The sequence below is a fragment of the Varanus komodoensis genome, unplaced genomic scaffold, assembly GCF_004798865.1.
Source record: "Varanus komodoensis strain SLA01 unplaced genomic scaffold, ASM479886v1 scaffold10, whole genome shotgun sequence".
Lineage (NCBI taxonomy): Eukaryota > Metazoa > Chordata > Lepidosauria > Squamata > Varanidae > Varanus > Varanus komodoensis.
Window position 1 is genome coordinate 2,500,338 of NW_025335269.1, and position 13,299 is coordinate 2,513,636.

Consider the following 13,299-nt stretch of genomic DNA (forward strand, 5'->3'; position numbering starts at 1 on the left):
GTACAGCCAGGATTGATATCGCAATGCTGTTGTCCACTCAGAAGTAAATCCCAATGTATTCATCGTGGTCATAGGATTGCTGCCTCATCGTTTATTTATGGATAGATTTGCTATTACTCATCTGTCCAGCCAAATTAAACAGTGAAGCTACCGTAGGAGTGGTGTACAGGCGATCTTCTGGCACATCCCGCTCAGAAACCCCGATAAAGGGAAACACCTTAAAGACTTAGAAAAGACTGTTTATAGGCCGCATCTCCGCTGTACGAGAGCGAGCGAGCGAGCGAGCAGGCAGGCCGTTGCTCAGCAACTAGAGCCTAGAAACTGAGGGCGTCTGAACACGAAATAAAAAGCACAACGCTTCAGCCTCAGGCAGATTCTGATTGGCTTTTCTGGCACCATGATTAGCATAACACAGTGCCCGTACTTCCTCTTCCCGGCTGTGTCTCCTCGGGCGTCTTGTAGCGGCAAAGGCAGGGCTCACGCGCGCGGTTTGAAAATGATGGCAACGGACGGAGAACCTCTGACGGAGCACGATGTTCGAGAGAGAGTCAGCTTGTGCCACGAGAATCTCGGTGACTGGCTAGCAGGGGAGATACGGGAAGCAGCCCGAGCTTTCGAACCTTACTGGCTGCCGTTTACTAGCTTTTAGATCCCTTAATCAAGCGGCAAAAGAGAACCGATTGGTTTGTACAGCAAGAGGGTGGCAGAGGACGGGCGCGAGATCCTATTGGAGAGGCGCGAGTTGATTGATTAAGGGACCTCTCCTCTCTATTTGCAGTCTCTTCCTAGAGGGGAATGGGCGGAGCCTGGCTAGAATCCCGCCCACAAAGTTTTAGGGGCCCTCCTTCTAGATGCAATGAAGCTACGGCCTGCGTAATGGCAAATGGTTTTGTTTTCTGAGAATGAGAGTTGCAGTTGAACACATGTGCAGGGCACTGAGATGGGGAAGGTTGCTGTAGGGTAGGAGACAATATTGCTATCTTCCATTTGGGAAATGCAGATGATGATTTATTAGATCTTAAGTCATTCCACGTTAATTATAATGAAACTTAATGTCAGGAGTATTTCACCTTTAACATGTTTTATCCTTCAACACATTGGGACCATGCTAGTTTGGCCAATAGGAAACATGATGTGGTGATGTGGGCCAAAGGATATATTTACTGTTTTTAAATCACCTAATAGAATTTAGTTGCTTGAGCATAACAGGTATGTGAATGATATGGATGCCAATGACCTGTGTCATTTTGGTCATTTCTTAGCTGCCATTAGAGGATGAAGAAATGAATGGTTTCTGGTTGTGTTATCATAATGTTGTGTTATGAACTCTTACTGTTCTGCAGGAATTTTAAACCATTTCTTTTATTTGAAATAATTTCGAGAGTAGGCCTACAAACACATATACAGGAAAAAAGTGGAAAAACAAAACACCATGAACCAAAAAACAAAAAGTCACACAGAGACACATTGAACTTGTCTTGAAAGTATTACTAATAATATTTACGCTCACACATATGCACACAAATATTCAAAGTTCCTGTACATAATCCAGATTGCTGTATATCAGAAATATTGGTTGAACCTCCCATATACTTGGTGAATGCTGGAAGAAGCATGGGAATTGGCTGTGTGATGGCAGAACTCCATGTCATGTGCATCTATATATTATGCCTGGGAGAAGGATTAGTTGTTAGGGGAAATACAGCTGTTTCAGTGTTTGGGTAGTGTGAAATTTTCTGTGGAACTTCAAACTCACATAGTATTTCCTTAATAAATACCCATGATATTTTGAGTGCTGTTGATATGAATCTGTCATATAAAGCACTTTTCTTATTGCAGCTGATGTTCGGTCATTGTCCCTTCCTGGAACTTATCATGAAAAGATTACTCATTTAGGAAATGCTCTGAAAAGTTTTGTCCACCTGAAATCTCTAGATCTCTCACGCAATGCACTGACCTCCTTGGAGGTAAGGTATCATTTGTTTTTTGAACATTTTCAATTGTACATTTATTGACTTTATTTCTTGCATTTCTCTACGGCTCAATAACCAAAATTCTATGGACAGTTCACAAAATAAAGGTTAAGCCCATAAATAGATACACCTACCTACCTATGTATCTCTACATATAAAAATTAAAATCTGATACAAAATAGCCACCAAATAAAACCGAGGTATAGCCAACCATGGAGGATGACAGCAAGATCTAAAAACACTTTTTTAATAACTAAAAGATGAAAATTTGAAAGGAAAAAAATGTCTTCAGTTGCCAAAAGGTAGCAGGCAAGCCACTCTAGTAGCTACCTGCTTTACCTTATGCAGTGGGGGCACCTTTAGGAAGGCCTCAGAGATAGGTATGGGAAGTTGCACTTCTTCAGGTGAACTGACCCTACACTGTTTAGAGTTTTAAAGGTTAGTACCACTGCTTACAATTAGACCTGGAACAGATACAAGATGATGATGATCAGATTTAAAACTAAATTACCATTTCAGACTCAATTCACCTGGTTTGTTCAAGTGATTGGTAATTCTACTTTCTTCTGAAATTTTGGAGTAGCTTGTGCTTCTTTAAATGCAGAGGCATTGAAATCCATTGAATTGCAACCATAGTTCCATGTCAGAGTATTTGCTTTGTGTGCAGAAGTCCTAGGTTCAGTTCCATTGCTTTTCCTGTTAAATAATTTTAGGACAAAGGACCTGAAGGCACCACTCTCAGTCAGATTACTTAGAATTAGCTAAGTTAATCAATAGTTTAGCTGGTTCAAGAGCAGTCTCTGTTGATTTTTTGCTTGAAGTACAGTGGTACCTTGGCTCACGAACTTAATCCGTTCCAGGACTCTGATTGTGACCTAAATTGGTCATGAGCCAAGTCAATTTTCCCCATAAGGTTCAAAGTAAATAAGGTTAATCCGTTCTACAACTATTTTTTTTACCCACAAAAATTTGAAGCAAAGTGAGAAAGAACAACAAAGATTGCGGCCATCTCCCCGCCCCAGCGATCGTGCTGGGGGGGGAGTGGGGGCAGACTGACGCAATTGCGGGCATGCTCGGGGGAAGGCGGGCACACTCGGGCAGGAAACATGGGTGCAATCGTGGCCATCCCCCCCAGCATGAACGTGGCCATCTCTCCCCTCCCCACCAGCATGATCGCGCTGTGCAGGGAAGGCAGGCGCATTTGCAATCGTCACCCGATGCAGAGTTCGTGACCTGTGGCAAAATTTTTATGAAATTTCTGTTCACGACCTGATTTGGTCATGAACTGAGGTGTTCGTGAGCCGAGGTACTACTGTATCCGATTGTAGCTGGGCACCAAGGAGTAAGCAGTAGTTATTCAAGTTTTCCAAGATGTTATATTAAGAGTAAACATGGTTTATTGACATAGTAAGATGGGAATAAACACACAATTTTATCTGTTAACAGGGTCTTCAGCATCTCACATATTTAGAAAACCTTAATCTCTACTTCAACTGTATTTCTACATTGTCAGAAGTGTTTCGACTCCATACTTTAACAGCACTGAAGAATGTGGATCTCCGGCTGAATCCGGTTGTTAAAAATGAATCGGATTATCGTCTTTTTGTTGTACACATGCTTCCTAATCTCAGGCAGTTGGGTAAGCAGGTTGGCTGTGTATTTTTTCTAGTTAATATAATAGTTGTGATTTGGCACTTGAATCTGGGATTTAAGCATGTTTATTTTTAAAATTCTGGGAACAATAGATGGCAAAAGAAGAAGGGGATGGCAGAGGATGAGGTGGCTAGATGGAGTCACTGAAGCAGTTGGTGTGAGCTTAAGTGGATTCTGGGTGATGGTGGAGGACAGGAAGGCCTGGAGGAATGTTGTCCATGGGGTCGCAACGGGTCGGACACGACTTCACGACTAACAACAATCTTTAAAAAGTGACCCAACAGAACCATATCAGTATGTATTTAAAACACTGTGTGATTGGAATATTTTTTTCTTCAGTGGTTGAATTAGTAGACTACCCTGCCCAAAGTATTTAGGGGAAGTGATTCCTGCCGTGCAAATGTCTCCTTTACATCTTACATTTTTAGGCATGCACTTTAAAATTTGGAATGTGAATAGGTTAATTTTTTTAAAAGCACATGTATCTTGTGTCTGACAACTGGAAACAATTGCTCCTTCTTTTTAAATAAGTACACTAGGACTCTTGCAATACTTTCTGAACCATTCAAACTATATAAATTTATTTAAAATTATTTGGAGGCTACCTTTATGAATAAAACCTTCTCAAGGCAGTATACAGGAGAAAAACTAAGCAAAATATACAAGTAATGAATCTACAGTATTAAATATTATAAAACTATAAAAAATTACACCAGTAAAAATTACACCCTGTTTTCACTGATTTTCTCATAACCTGAAGGCTGCATCTTCAGAGCCTTCCTGAAGACCTTTAAAGAAGGGGCCTGATGAACCCCTGAAGAAGGCTGACTTCAGAGGTGTGGAGCCACCAATGGAAAAACTCTTGCCCTTTGATTCTTCAGACTAACTACCCTGGGAAGTAGGCAAGTGAGAACGGTCTCTGTTGATGACCTCAAAGTACAGGCAGGCTGATAGGAGAGAAGGCATTCCGTGGTAATTTGGGCTCAAACCATTTAAAGATTTAAAGGTTAAAACTAACACTGTGAATTCAGTGTGGAAGTCCACAAGCAACTCATGCAGCTGGTATAGTGTTGTTCCTTTCCACTTGCAGGCTAATAATTGCTGACTGGTATATACCAAGAATTTGAGATTGGCTTTCTGTGTGGTGCTGTTGTGAGCTGTGCTTCTCCCTCTCAGAAGTAATAGTCTCACCAGTGCTTCTTTGCCAAATGCCTGTATTTTACATGCAAGTCTCTGGACATACACAAAGCAAAATGTTGAACCCTCTGTGATAGTCTTCACCCTAAGCTCTCCTTATGAATCCTGTCTCTGTCCCTGTGGGGAGGAGCACTGTGGAACTGGGCATGCCTGTGCTTCTCCCTCAGAGATCCCAATTGAGCCACCCTATGACTGTGATGATGGACTGTCAAGTCCACCTCTTCATGAGGCAGGGACTTCTCATCTGATAGCCCCCGCCCGCCCGCCCATCTCTTAATCTCTTCCCTCCGGATGTTGTTGCTTGTCCCCATTCTCATGGGTGGGTTGACTAGCCCCCTTGGCTGCCCTTGAGCTAATCTTCCCCATAGGTGGGTATGCCAGACCTTGGACTGCAGCTAGAACTGGAAGTGTTCAACAGTCATCTTGTTATCAGAGTCTGAGCTGTTAGTCCCACCAAAATGGTTAGCCTCTTGTATGTGCTCTTGAGCTTTACCAGAATGTGTTTACAAACAGGTACAATATGCACATGTGCAGACACTGTCAAAATGCCTTCACTTAACTCTTGGGGAAAAGGAGAAGATGGTTAATTGTGGCTATCCTATCAAAGTTCTTCTGAGTTATACCAGTTATTTGAATTCAACTGTTAATTAATGTCATTAATTTGAAAGGAGAAAGGCTAATGCAGCCTGGCTGTTCCATATTGGAAGGCAAGAAGGGAAGGAAGGTTGATTTCAGTTTACAGAGTCTGATTGCAAATGACTAAAGAGCCAAACCTTGCCCATACAGCAATCCTTTGAACAATTTTACAATTGCTTGCATATGAAAGGGAGCTTTATTCTATTCGACATTTGTATTTCATTATTAAGTGTAATTTTATTAGATGTATTGATAACACATATGCCTTACTTTACACAGTAGTTATACATAAATGTGTTGATAAGAAATAGTTTTCTTTTTTGTTTCCTACCTCTCTTGAATGAATTTGTTACACTTCCATGCAGTTCTTGGCAGTCTTGCTACTAATTTTTCAGGGGGGAATGCCTTAGACTCTCCTCCAGTCATCCACTGCCTTGAATTATTAGTTTTTCTCTTGGACTGGAGAAGTTCCCAGGGCTTGCAAATGGCAATAGATATTGATTCCTGTGCTTACCTTTCTTTTGATGTAAAGCCCAGCACAGTAATAGATTTCACTGAAACCATGCTCTTTTAATCCCAGAAGGCAGTTTAGGGTTAGGGAAGTGTGCCCAACAGCTGTGATGTTGCCAACATCACAAGTTGTATGCTTAGCTCTCTGACCTCCAGCCCTTAAATGGCTATGAACCCTGTTAACAAAAGGGAGACAAAACCCCATACGTAGCCTGGCATGGAGGTAATCATTCCATGTTTCTCAAGGACACTTGCCACTCTGCTGTGGTGAAAATTCTTCCCAAGTCTTCCTTTTTCCTACTTCCATCATCACTTTTTTGATTCACAGTTATATAAATGTTATCCATGCCCTTGAAACTTTTATTTTTAGTGTTTCCATCACCATAATCCGGATGGGAAAATGATAAAAGCCTCCCATAGCTTGTAGTGCCATAAGTGGAGGACTGAGCATCAAGCAGCCCTTTCGTGAGGCCTGTCTAGACCTCAGTGGACAGTTTGCCATTCCTCAGATGTTTTGGCCTGCAATTCCCATTAGTCCTTACCATTGCTTATGCAAGATAGGACTGATGGAATTATTGAGGTACAAGTTGCTTACCTCTGGTCTGTTTGCTACTACCCTGAGATTGTTTTGACATATTTCCTTCAAATTCTGCAGACTTTTACAGCACAGGCAACAAATCTGTGTTGTTGTTGTTGTTAGTCACGAGGTTGTGTCTGACCCATCACAACCCCATGGACAACATTCCTCCAGGCCTTCTCCACCATCCCCCGGAGTCCACTTAAGCTCACACCAACTGCTTCAGTGACTCCATCTAGCCACCTCATCCTCTGCCATCCCCTTCTTTTGCCATCTATTGTTCCCAGCATTAGGCTCTTCTCCAGTGAGTCCTTCCTTCTCATTACGTGGCCAAAGTATTTGAGTTTCATCTTCAGTATCTTGCCTTCTAAAGAGCAGTCAGGATTGATCTCCTCTAGGACTGACTGGTTTGATCGCCTTGCTGTCCAAGGGACTCACAGGAGACTCCTCCAGCACCACAATTCAAAGGCCTCAATCTTTTGGCGCTCAGCCTTCCTTATGGTCCAGCTTTCACATCCATACATTGCAAGTGGGAAAACCATAGCCTTGACTATGCGCGCTTTTGTCGGCAGGCTGATGTCTCTACTTTTTAGTATGCTGTCTAGATTTGCCATAGCTTTCCTCCCAGGGAGCAAGCGTCTTTTAAATACTTGGCTGCAGTCCCCATCTGTGGTAATCTTGGAGCCCAGGAAAATAGATTGTGTCACTACCTCCATTTCTTCCCCAACTATTTGCCAGGAAGTGAGAGGACAGGATGCCATGATCTTCGTTTTCTTAATGTTGAGTTTCAAGCTAATTTCTGTGCTCCCCTCCTTCACCTGCAACAAGAGACTCTTTAGTTCCTCTTCATTTTCTGCCATTAGAGTGGTATCACCTGCATATCTGAGGTTGTTGATATTTCTCCCAGCAATCTTAATTCCAACTTGTGATTCATCTAGGCCCGCCTTTCTCATGATGTGCTCTGCATATAATAGGCAGGGTGACTGTATACAGCCGAACTCCTTTCTCAGTTTTGAACCAATCAGTGGTTCTGTGTCCAGTGCTCACTGTTGCTTCTTGACCTGTATATAGGTTTCTCAAGAGACAAATAAAATGGTCTGGAACTTCCATCTCTTTAAGGACTTGCCACAATTTGTTGTGATCCACACAATCAAAGGCTTTAGCATAGTCAATGAAGCAGAAGTAGATGTTTTTCTGGAACTCCCTAGCTTTCTCCATGATGCAGCATATGTTGGCAATTTGATTTCTAGTTCCTCTCCCTCTTTGAAATCCTGCTGGTACTTCTGGTAGTTCTCGGTCCACATACTGCTGGAGCCTAGCTTGTAGGATTTTGACCATAACTTTGCTAGCATGTGAAATGAGTGCAATGGTGTGGTAGTTTGAACATTCTTTGGCATTGCCCTTCTTTGGTATCAGAATGTAAACTGACCTTTTCCAATCCTGTGGCCACTGTTGAATTTTCCAAATTTACTGGCATATTGAGTGTAGCACTTTTACTGCATCATCTTTTAAGATTTTAAATAGCTCAGCTGGAATACTGTCACCTCCACTAGCTTTGTTGTTGCTCAGACTTCCTAAGGCCCATTTGACTTCACATTCCAGAATGTCTGGCTGAGGTCAGTGACCACCCCATTGTGGTTATCAGGGATGTTAAGCTCTTTCTTGTATAGTTCCTCTGTGTAATCTTGCCATCTCTTCTTAATCTCTTCTGCCTCTGTTAGCTCCCTGCCATTTTGGTTCTTTATCTTGCCTATCTTTGCATGAAAAGTTCCCTTCATGTCTCCAATTTTCTTGATGAGATATCTGGTCCTCCCTATTCTATTGTTTTCTTCTATTTCTTTGCACTGTTCATTTAAGAAGGCATTCTTATCTCTTCTAGCTATTCTCTGGAATTCTGCATTCAATTGGGTATATCCTTCTCTTTCTCCCTTAATATTTTATACTCTGATTTTGCACCAGACTCAGACTGGCTTGGAATTATTTTATAGTTAAATCAATATAATTATACAGAAAAATAAATTCATCAAAACTGCTCAAATAAAAATTCAGTTCTTTGAAATGTCAAATATTTTGGTGTACAAAGGCTAATAAAACCCTAGCTCATGCACACAGCCACCACACAATCTGATCCAATGCAGAATTAGTCGTGTTAATCTGTAGGTTGAATATTGATATAAATCTCTCAGAATGTTGTTGATTTTAAAAACTAAATTGAAAGGGCAAACGTGTTGGCCACCTTCTTTGCATAGAAGGAACTTAATCTCTTTGACCTCTCAAATTTAGTCAAGACTATTCCTCCACCTGAACCAAATGGGTTTGTGCAGGGGTGACTTTGTAGCCAGTAGAATAATGGTACAGATGCCTGCCCATTATGATTTGGGCTGTTGAGTTAAATAGTCCAGGGTGGATTATTAAATATTCATTTACTGATGCCTTAAGATCCCGCTCACATGTTCTAGGGTTGCAGTATGTGATTTGATGATTATTCACAGTCTAGTAGGAATTGTTTGCTTGTCACTGAATTGGCACTTTGACACTTTTAGACTTATTTTCATGGTCTGCCTGGTGGACTATGATGATGCATGATCAGGGGGAGGTTATGATATAACTGCAGGGCTGTATGAGAAAAACAACACAGACAGAGATACTCTAGGGCAGTGATGGTGAACCTTTTAGGGACTGAGTGCCCACACTGCAACCCAAAACTCACTCATTTATTGCAAAGTGCCAACACTGCAATAAAACCTGAAAACAGCCAGTCCAAGCAAATATATATATATATATATATCTCCTTGGCAGTGCACTGACCGGCCATGTGAAAACTCAGACGAGTCGCAGGTGATGTGTCGCAGCTTGTGATGTCATCGCCTGGCACCACTACTCCTTTCCACGCATGCGCATGGCCCCTAGGTGTGCTGTTTTCCAATGTTCAGCTGCTGGGGTGATGCTGGGGCAACTTGGCTCACGTGCTGACAGAGGGGGCTCTGCGTGCCCACTGTGGCATGTGTGCCATAGGTTCGCCACCACTGCTCTAGGGTAAGGATGACTTCTTGAGACTTGCCAGGTAGGGAAGTTGGGTCCAATGGGTGGTACATGTAACTTCTTAGAAGCTCTTTCTCTCAGCCACTCAGAGTTATGGATCTCTGGTTGCAGGGGAGAGGAATCCTGGGTGGCCTCCCTCACGGTACTTGAAGAAATCTAGCCAGTAGGGATAAGGTTGTTGTTGCATAATCTCCAAGTAATAGGTACAGTTCAGCCTACTTCCAAGCAAGGTTTACTGTCAAGCATCTCCTATGCTAATAGTGTCCCACACAATGTTTACAGTTATTGCAGATCCTGTTAGGTTAATGTGTGTTAATACATGTGTCCTTGTGAACCCAGTGCCATGTGTCCTGACACGTTCTTCCTCTTATGGTTACAAGTATTGGAACATAATGCCTTAATAATAAGAGACGTTTATCAATATTTGCTTGAAATAACACGATCCAGCCTTAGTCTATTAGGTCAAATGTAGAGAAGAGATTCAAAAAGGCAGTTTACAGGAAACCACTCTTATCAGCAGCATATTTACACACAAGTTGGTGCTGCCTTTGTGAGTTTAGCTGCAAACATTAATTTAATTTAAATATACTTTCAGCCCACTTTTCAGCTGAAAATGCTCCCAGAGGGGCTTACAGAATAAACAAATCCATCCTGATCAAAAGCAGAAAGGAGTAAGGGAAGAGAAAAACAAACAAACAGACTTGGGTACCAGTTCTTAAAGAGCCAGGTCTCATAAAGACCGAATGGGGCTGAAACAGTTTGGCTAGCCTGCTGTAGCAACATTTGAGAGAACTAAAGGTAGCTAGTCTTTCTGCAGAAGTGCTGAAGTAGCTCTTCTCCCCCTGCTCTAGCAAGTTAGAGCCTTGATTTTTTAAATTGAGTGCTGTCTTGTGTTCAGATGAGTGCCCAAAAGTAGTATGATGGAATATGACTGTCCCAAATTATTTTCTGTATTAACTGTATGTTATTTATTTCATATTTAAATTCTGAGGCCATTATTTCATTTAAAGTACACTTTCCAAGTCAGATTGCACAGAAAGATCACAGGAAGTCAAATTAATGCTACTTAAAACCACACTTAAAATATTTAAGTTTTTTATGACGTCCCCTTGCTACATAGCCTCGGGACAGCTCACAAATAAGCAGAGTAAACCTCAAATCTCAAAGGTCTGATGGAAATAAAACACCTTGTAAAAATAACAGCAGTATAGGTCTTTCTGATCTTCTGATGCTGATAAAGCCCTCCTGTAAGAACCCCACCCCTTTTACTGACAGCAGTGTCACTTGAAGCAGCAGGTCTCCATGTTCTATTAATTCTATGAAGTAGGGGAATAATTTCCAGAAACATCACAACTGGCAAATTGACCTAATTGGGGGAAAAAGTGCTTCCCTGCTATCTCATCTTTCTAAGATGGCCTTCTTTGCTCAGGTTTGATGAAGTATATACATTATGTTAGTATTAAGTTATTGCCATGCAGTCTTTTCAGTGTTGTCCCCTGTGGTCACAACCTGCCCTCAACATTATCTGTGATGATTACTTTGCAAGAAGCTGTAGTTACTATGGTTTTAAGGACTCCTTAACTTTAACAGATAATATTCTCCTCATGAATTTTGCCTAGTTAAATTCTTCCAGTTTGATTGCAACCAGGTTCAATTAATTGTTCTTTAAATATTCATGTATTTATTTTTAAATTTATGGGCCACTGAATAATCTGACAGTGTACTCTAAGTGACTAATAACAATAAAATACAGACCAGCATTACAATTCCTAGTTACGGGGGTGGGGGGAACTGCTCATAGTATAATAAGTTCTTACAGACACGTTGGTAAAATCAGGTGTCAAAATACCTATGAAAGAGGACAGTTTTTGCCTGGCACCAAAATGAAAGTACTGATGGTGCCTGGCAGACCTCTCTAGGAAGAGGGGGAACAGCCACCAAGAAGACCCTCCTTCTGATTGCCATCCCTTTTATTTCCTTTATCAATGGCTTGTTCAGAAGGATCTCATGCCCAGATCTCAATGGGCAGGTAGGTATATATGGGAAAAGGAATATCTTGACTTGATTGTCTAAGTGTTGGTTTCTGTTGCATATGGGGAAGAGTCTTTCATTACTTGTTCCTTTCCTTTTCAATTTAAAGCAAAATAACTACAATAAGGAAATCACTTATTTGTAACCCTAACCCTTCCCCTAAGCCTTTGAAACAGAACTGACACTGGGGCAATCTGATATGCTAATGAGGGAGAATCCATCACTAATTCTCAAAATCTGTTCAGCATTTGCCTGGTAACTAAAAATAAGGCTAGACTAGGATTCTGTTTATCATAATTTGACCCCATTCCTCCATCCCAATTATATCTGTTTCCTTTAAACTGGGTAGAGAGGGTTGTCTGGACTCATTGTTTATAAGTAAATCTTTTTCTTGTTTGAAGTTTGTTTTTTTAGTTGTGGCATATTCTGATGTCAAGTTTCCAATAATTAACATGCATTAACTATTGTTTTCTGGGAATTACTTTTTTAGATGATCGTTTTGTAAGAGATAGCGAACGAAAAGCATCTCTCTTGCATTTCACCACAAATGATGCTTATAAATTTAAGAAGCCTTCAGTTTTACCAAAAGAGACTGCAACTGGAAGGTAAGAAGAGAACAAGTTTTAATAATAGTTTGAATAATAATTAAAGAATTACAGCACAGTGAAATGAATGTGCTATAGTCCTTTACAAGTCAAGAAAAGCCTAAATACACCAAAACTTCTGTGTCTTAAGCAATACTAGAGAAAGTGTTCTAGAAAAGTAGGCAGCATTTCTTAGAGCATTTGCTTACATACTGGTACTTGGGGACATTCAGTTGGTGTTGGTATGATTAATAAAGTCTCCTTGGAAGATCTTGGGAGTTCTCTGAGGATATATAGTTGAAGGCAATAGGCAAAGTGTCTTGTGCCTGAATTGTTTAGGATTTTGTCAAGAAAAAATCTTGAACATGGCTCATCAGATAATAGGCAACCAGTTCAGTTCATTCAACAGATGTATGATGTGTGCATACCTAGACACTTCCATGTCAGTTTGAAAGAATGGACCATATGTATGAAGTAACCTATGTGTTACAATTGTTCTGGCCAGGAAACCTTATGTACAATGGATATTATAAATCAGATACTCAGGGAGCAATGTGCATTTAGCTGAAATCCTGTATTTGGATTAATAAAGTAGTGGGCTGGGATTTCAAAGACTATGTGGGAGGAGATACATGCACAGTACTGAGACTCCTGGTTTTTAATGTTACATTCCCCCCTCCTCTCACCTGCTACTGTCTACCAAGCTTCTGTCAACCCAAAGGGATCAAAGAAGAGTAGCCTCTGACACAGGAGCTGTGGCCTACAGAAATGGAAAGATCAGAGTGGCGTGTGCATGTGGAATCCCCATTTCTTGTGCCGAAGTGGTCTGGCAGACCAGTGATTTACACTGCACGATTCTCATGATCATGAGCGTACATGCATGACCTTTCCATTTTTCAGTTAGGCTCCTACAACAATAGCTGCTAGGAGGGAAAGCACTGCCCATCTCTTGGTATTAGTTTTCTCATGTTCCAGTATTTCAGTTAAGCTGCAAATGACCAAAGCAGCCTGAGCTGTGTGTGTACTTCTATAGAAATCAAGTATAATTCAGACCTGTGTCCATGGATTCGTGCAAGTCTGATGTTCTTGGATTCAT

At 41.2% G+C, this 13,299-nt stretch overlaps 1 protein-coding gene across 1 annotated transcript in view; it reads left to right on the plus strand.

The window, feature by feature from the left end:
• Positions 1 to 397: 397 nt before the first annotated feature.
• The window catches only part of CEP72 (centrosomal protein 72), a 67,491-nt gene continuing 54,589 nt past the window's right edge, over positions 398 to 13,299 (plus strand). The window contains exons 1-4 of the mRNA XM_044419081.1: positions 398 to 572; positions 1,840 to 1,967; positions 3,420 to 3,612; positions 12,110 to 12,224. Of these exons, the coding sequence (XP_044275016.1) occupies positions 398 to 572; positions 1,840 to 1,967; positions 3,420 to 3,612; positions 12,110 to 12,224 (611 nt within the window). The remainder of the gene's footprint in view (positions 573 to 1,839; positions 1,968 to 3,419; positions 3,613 to 12,109; positions 12,225 to 13,299) is intronic.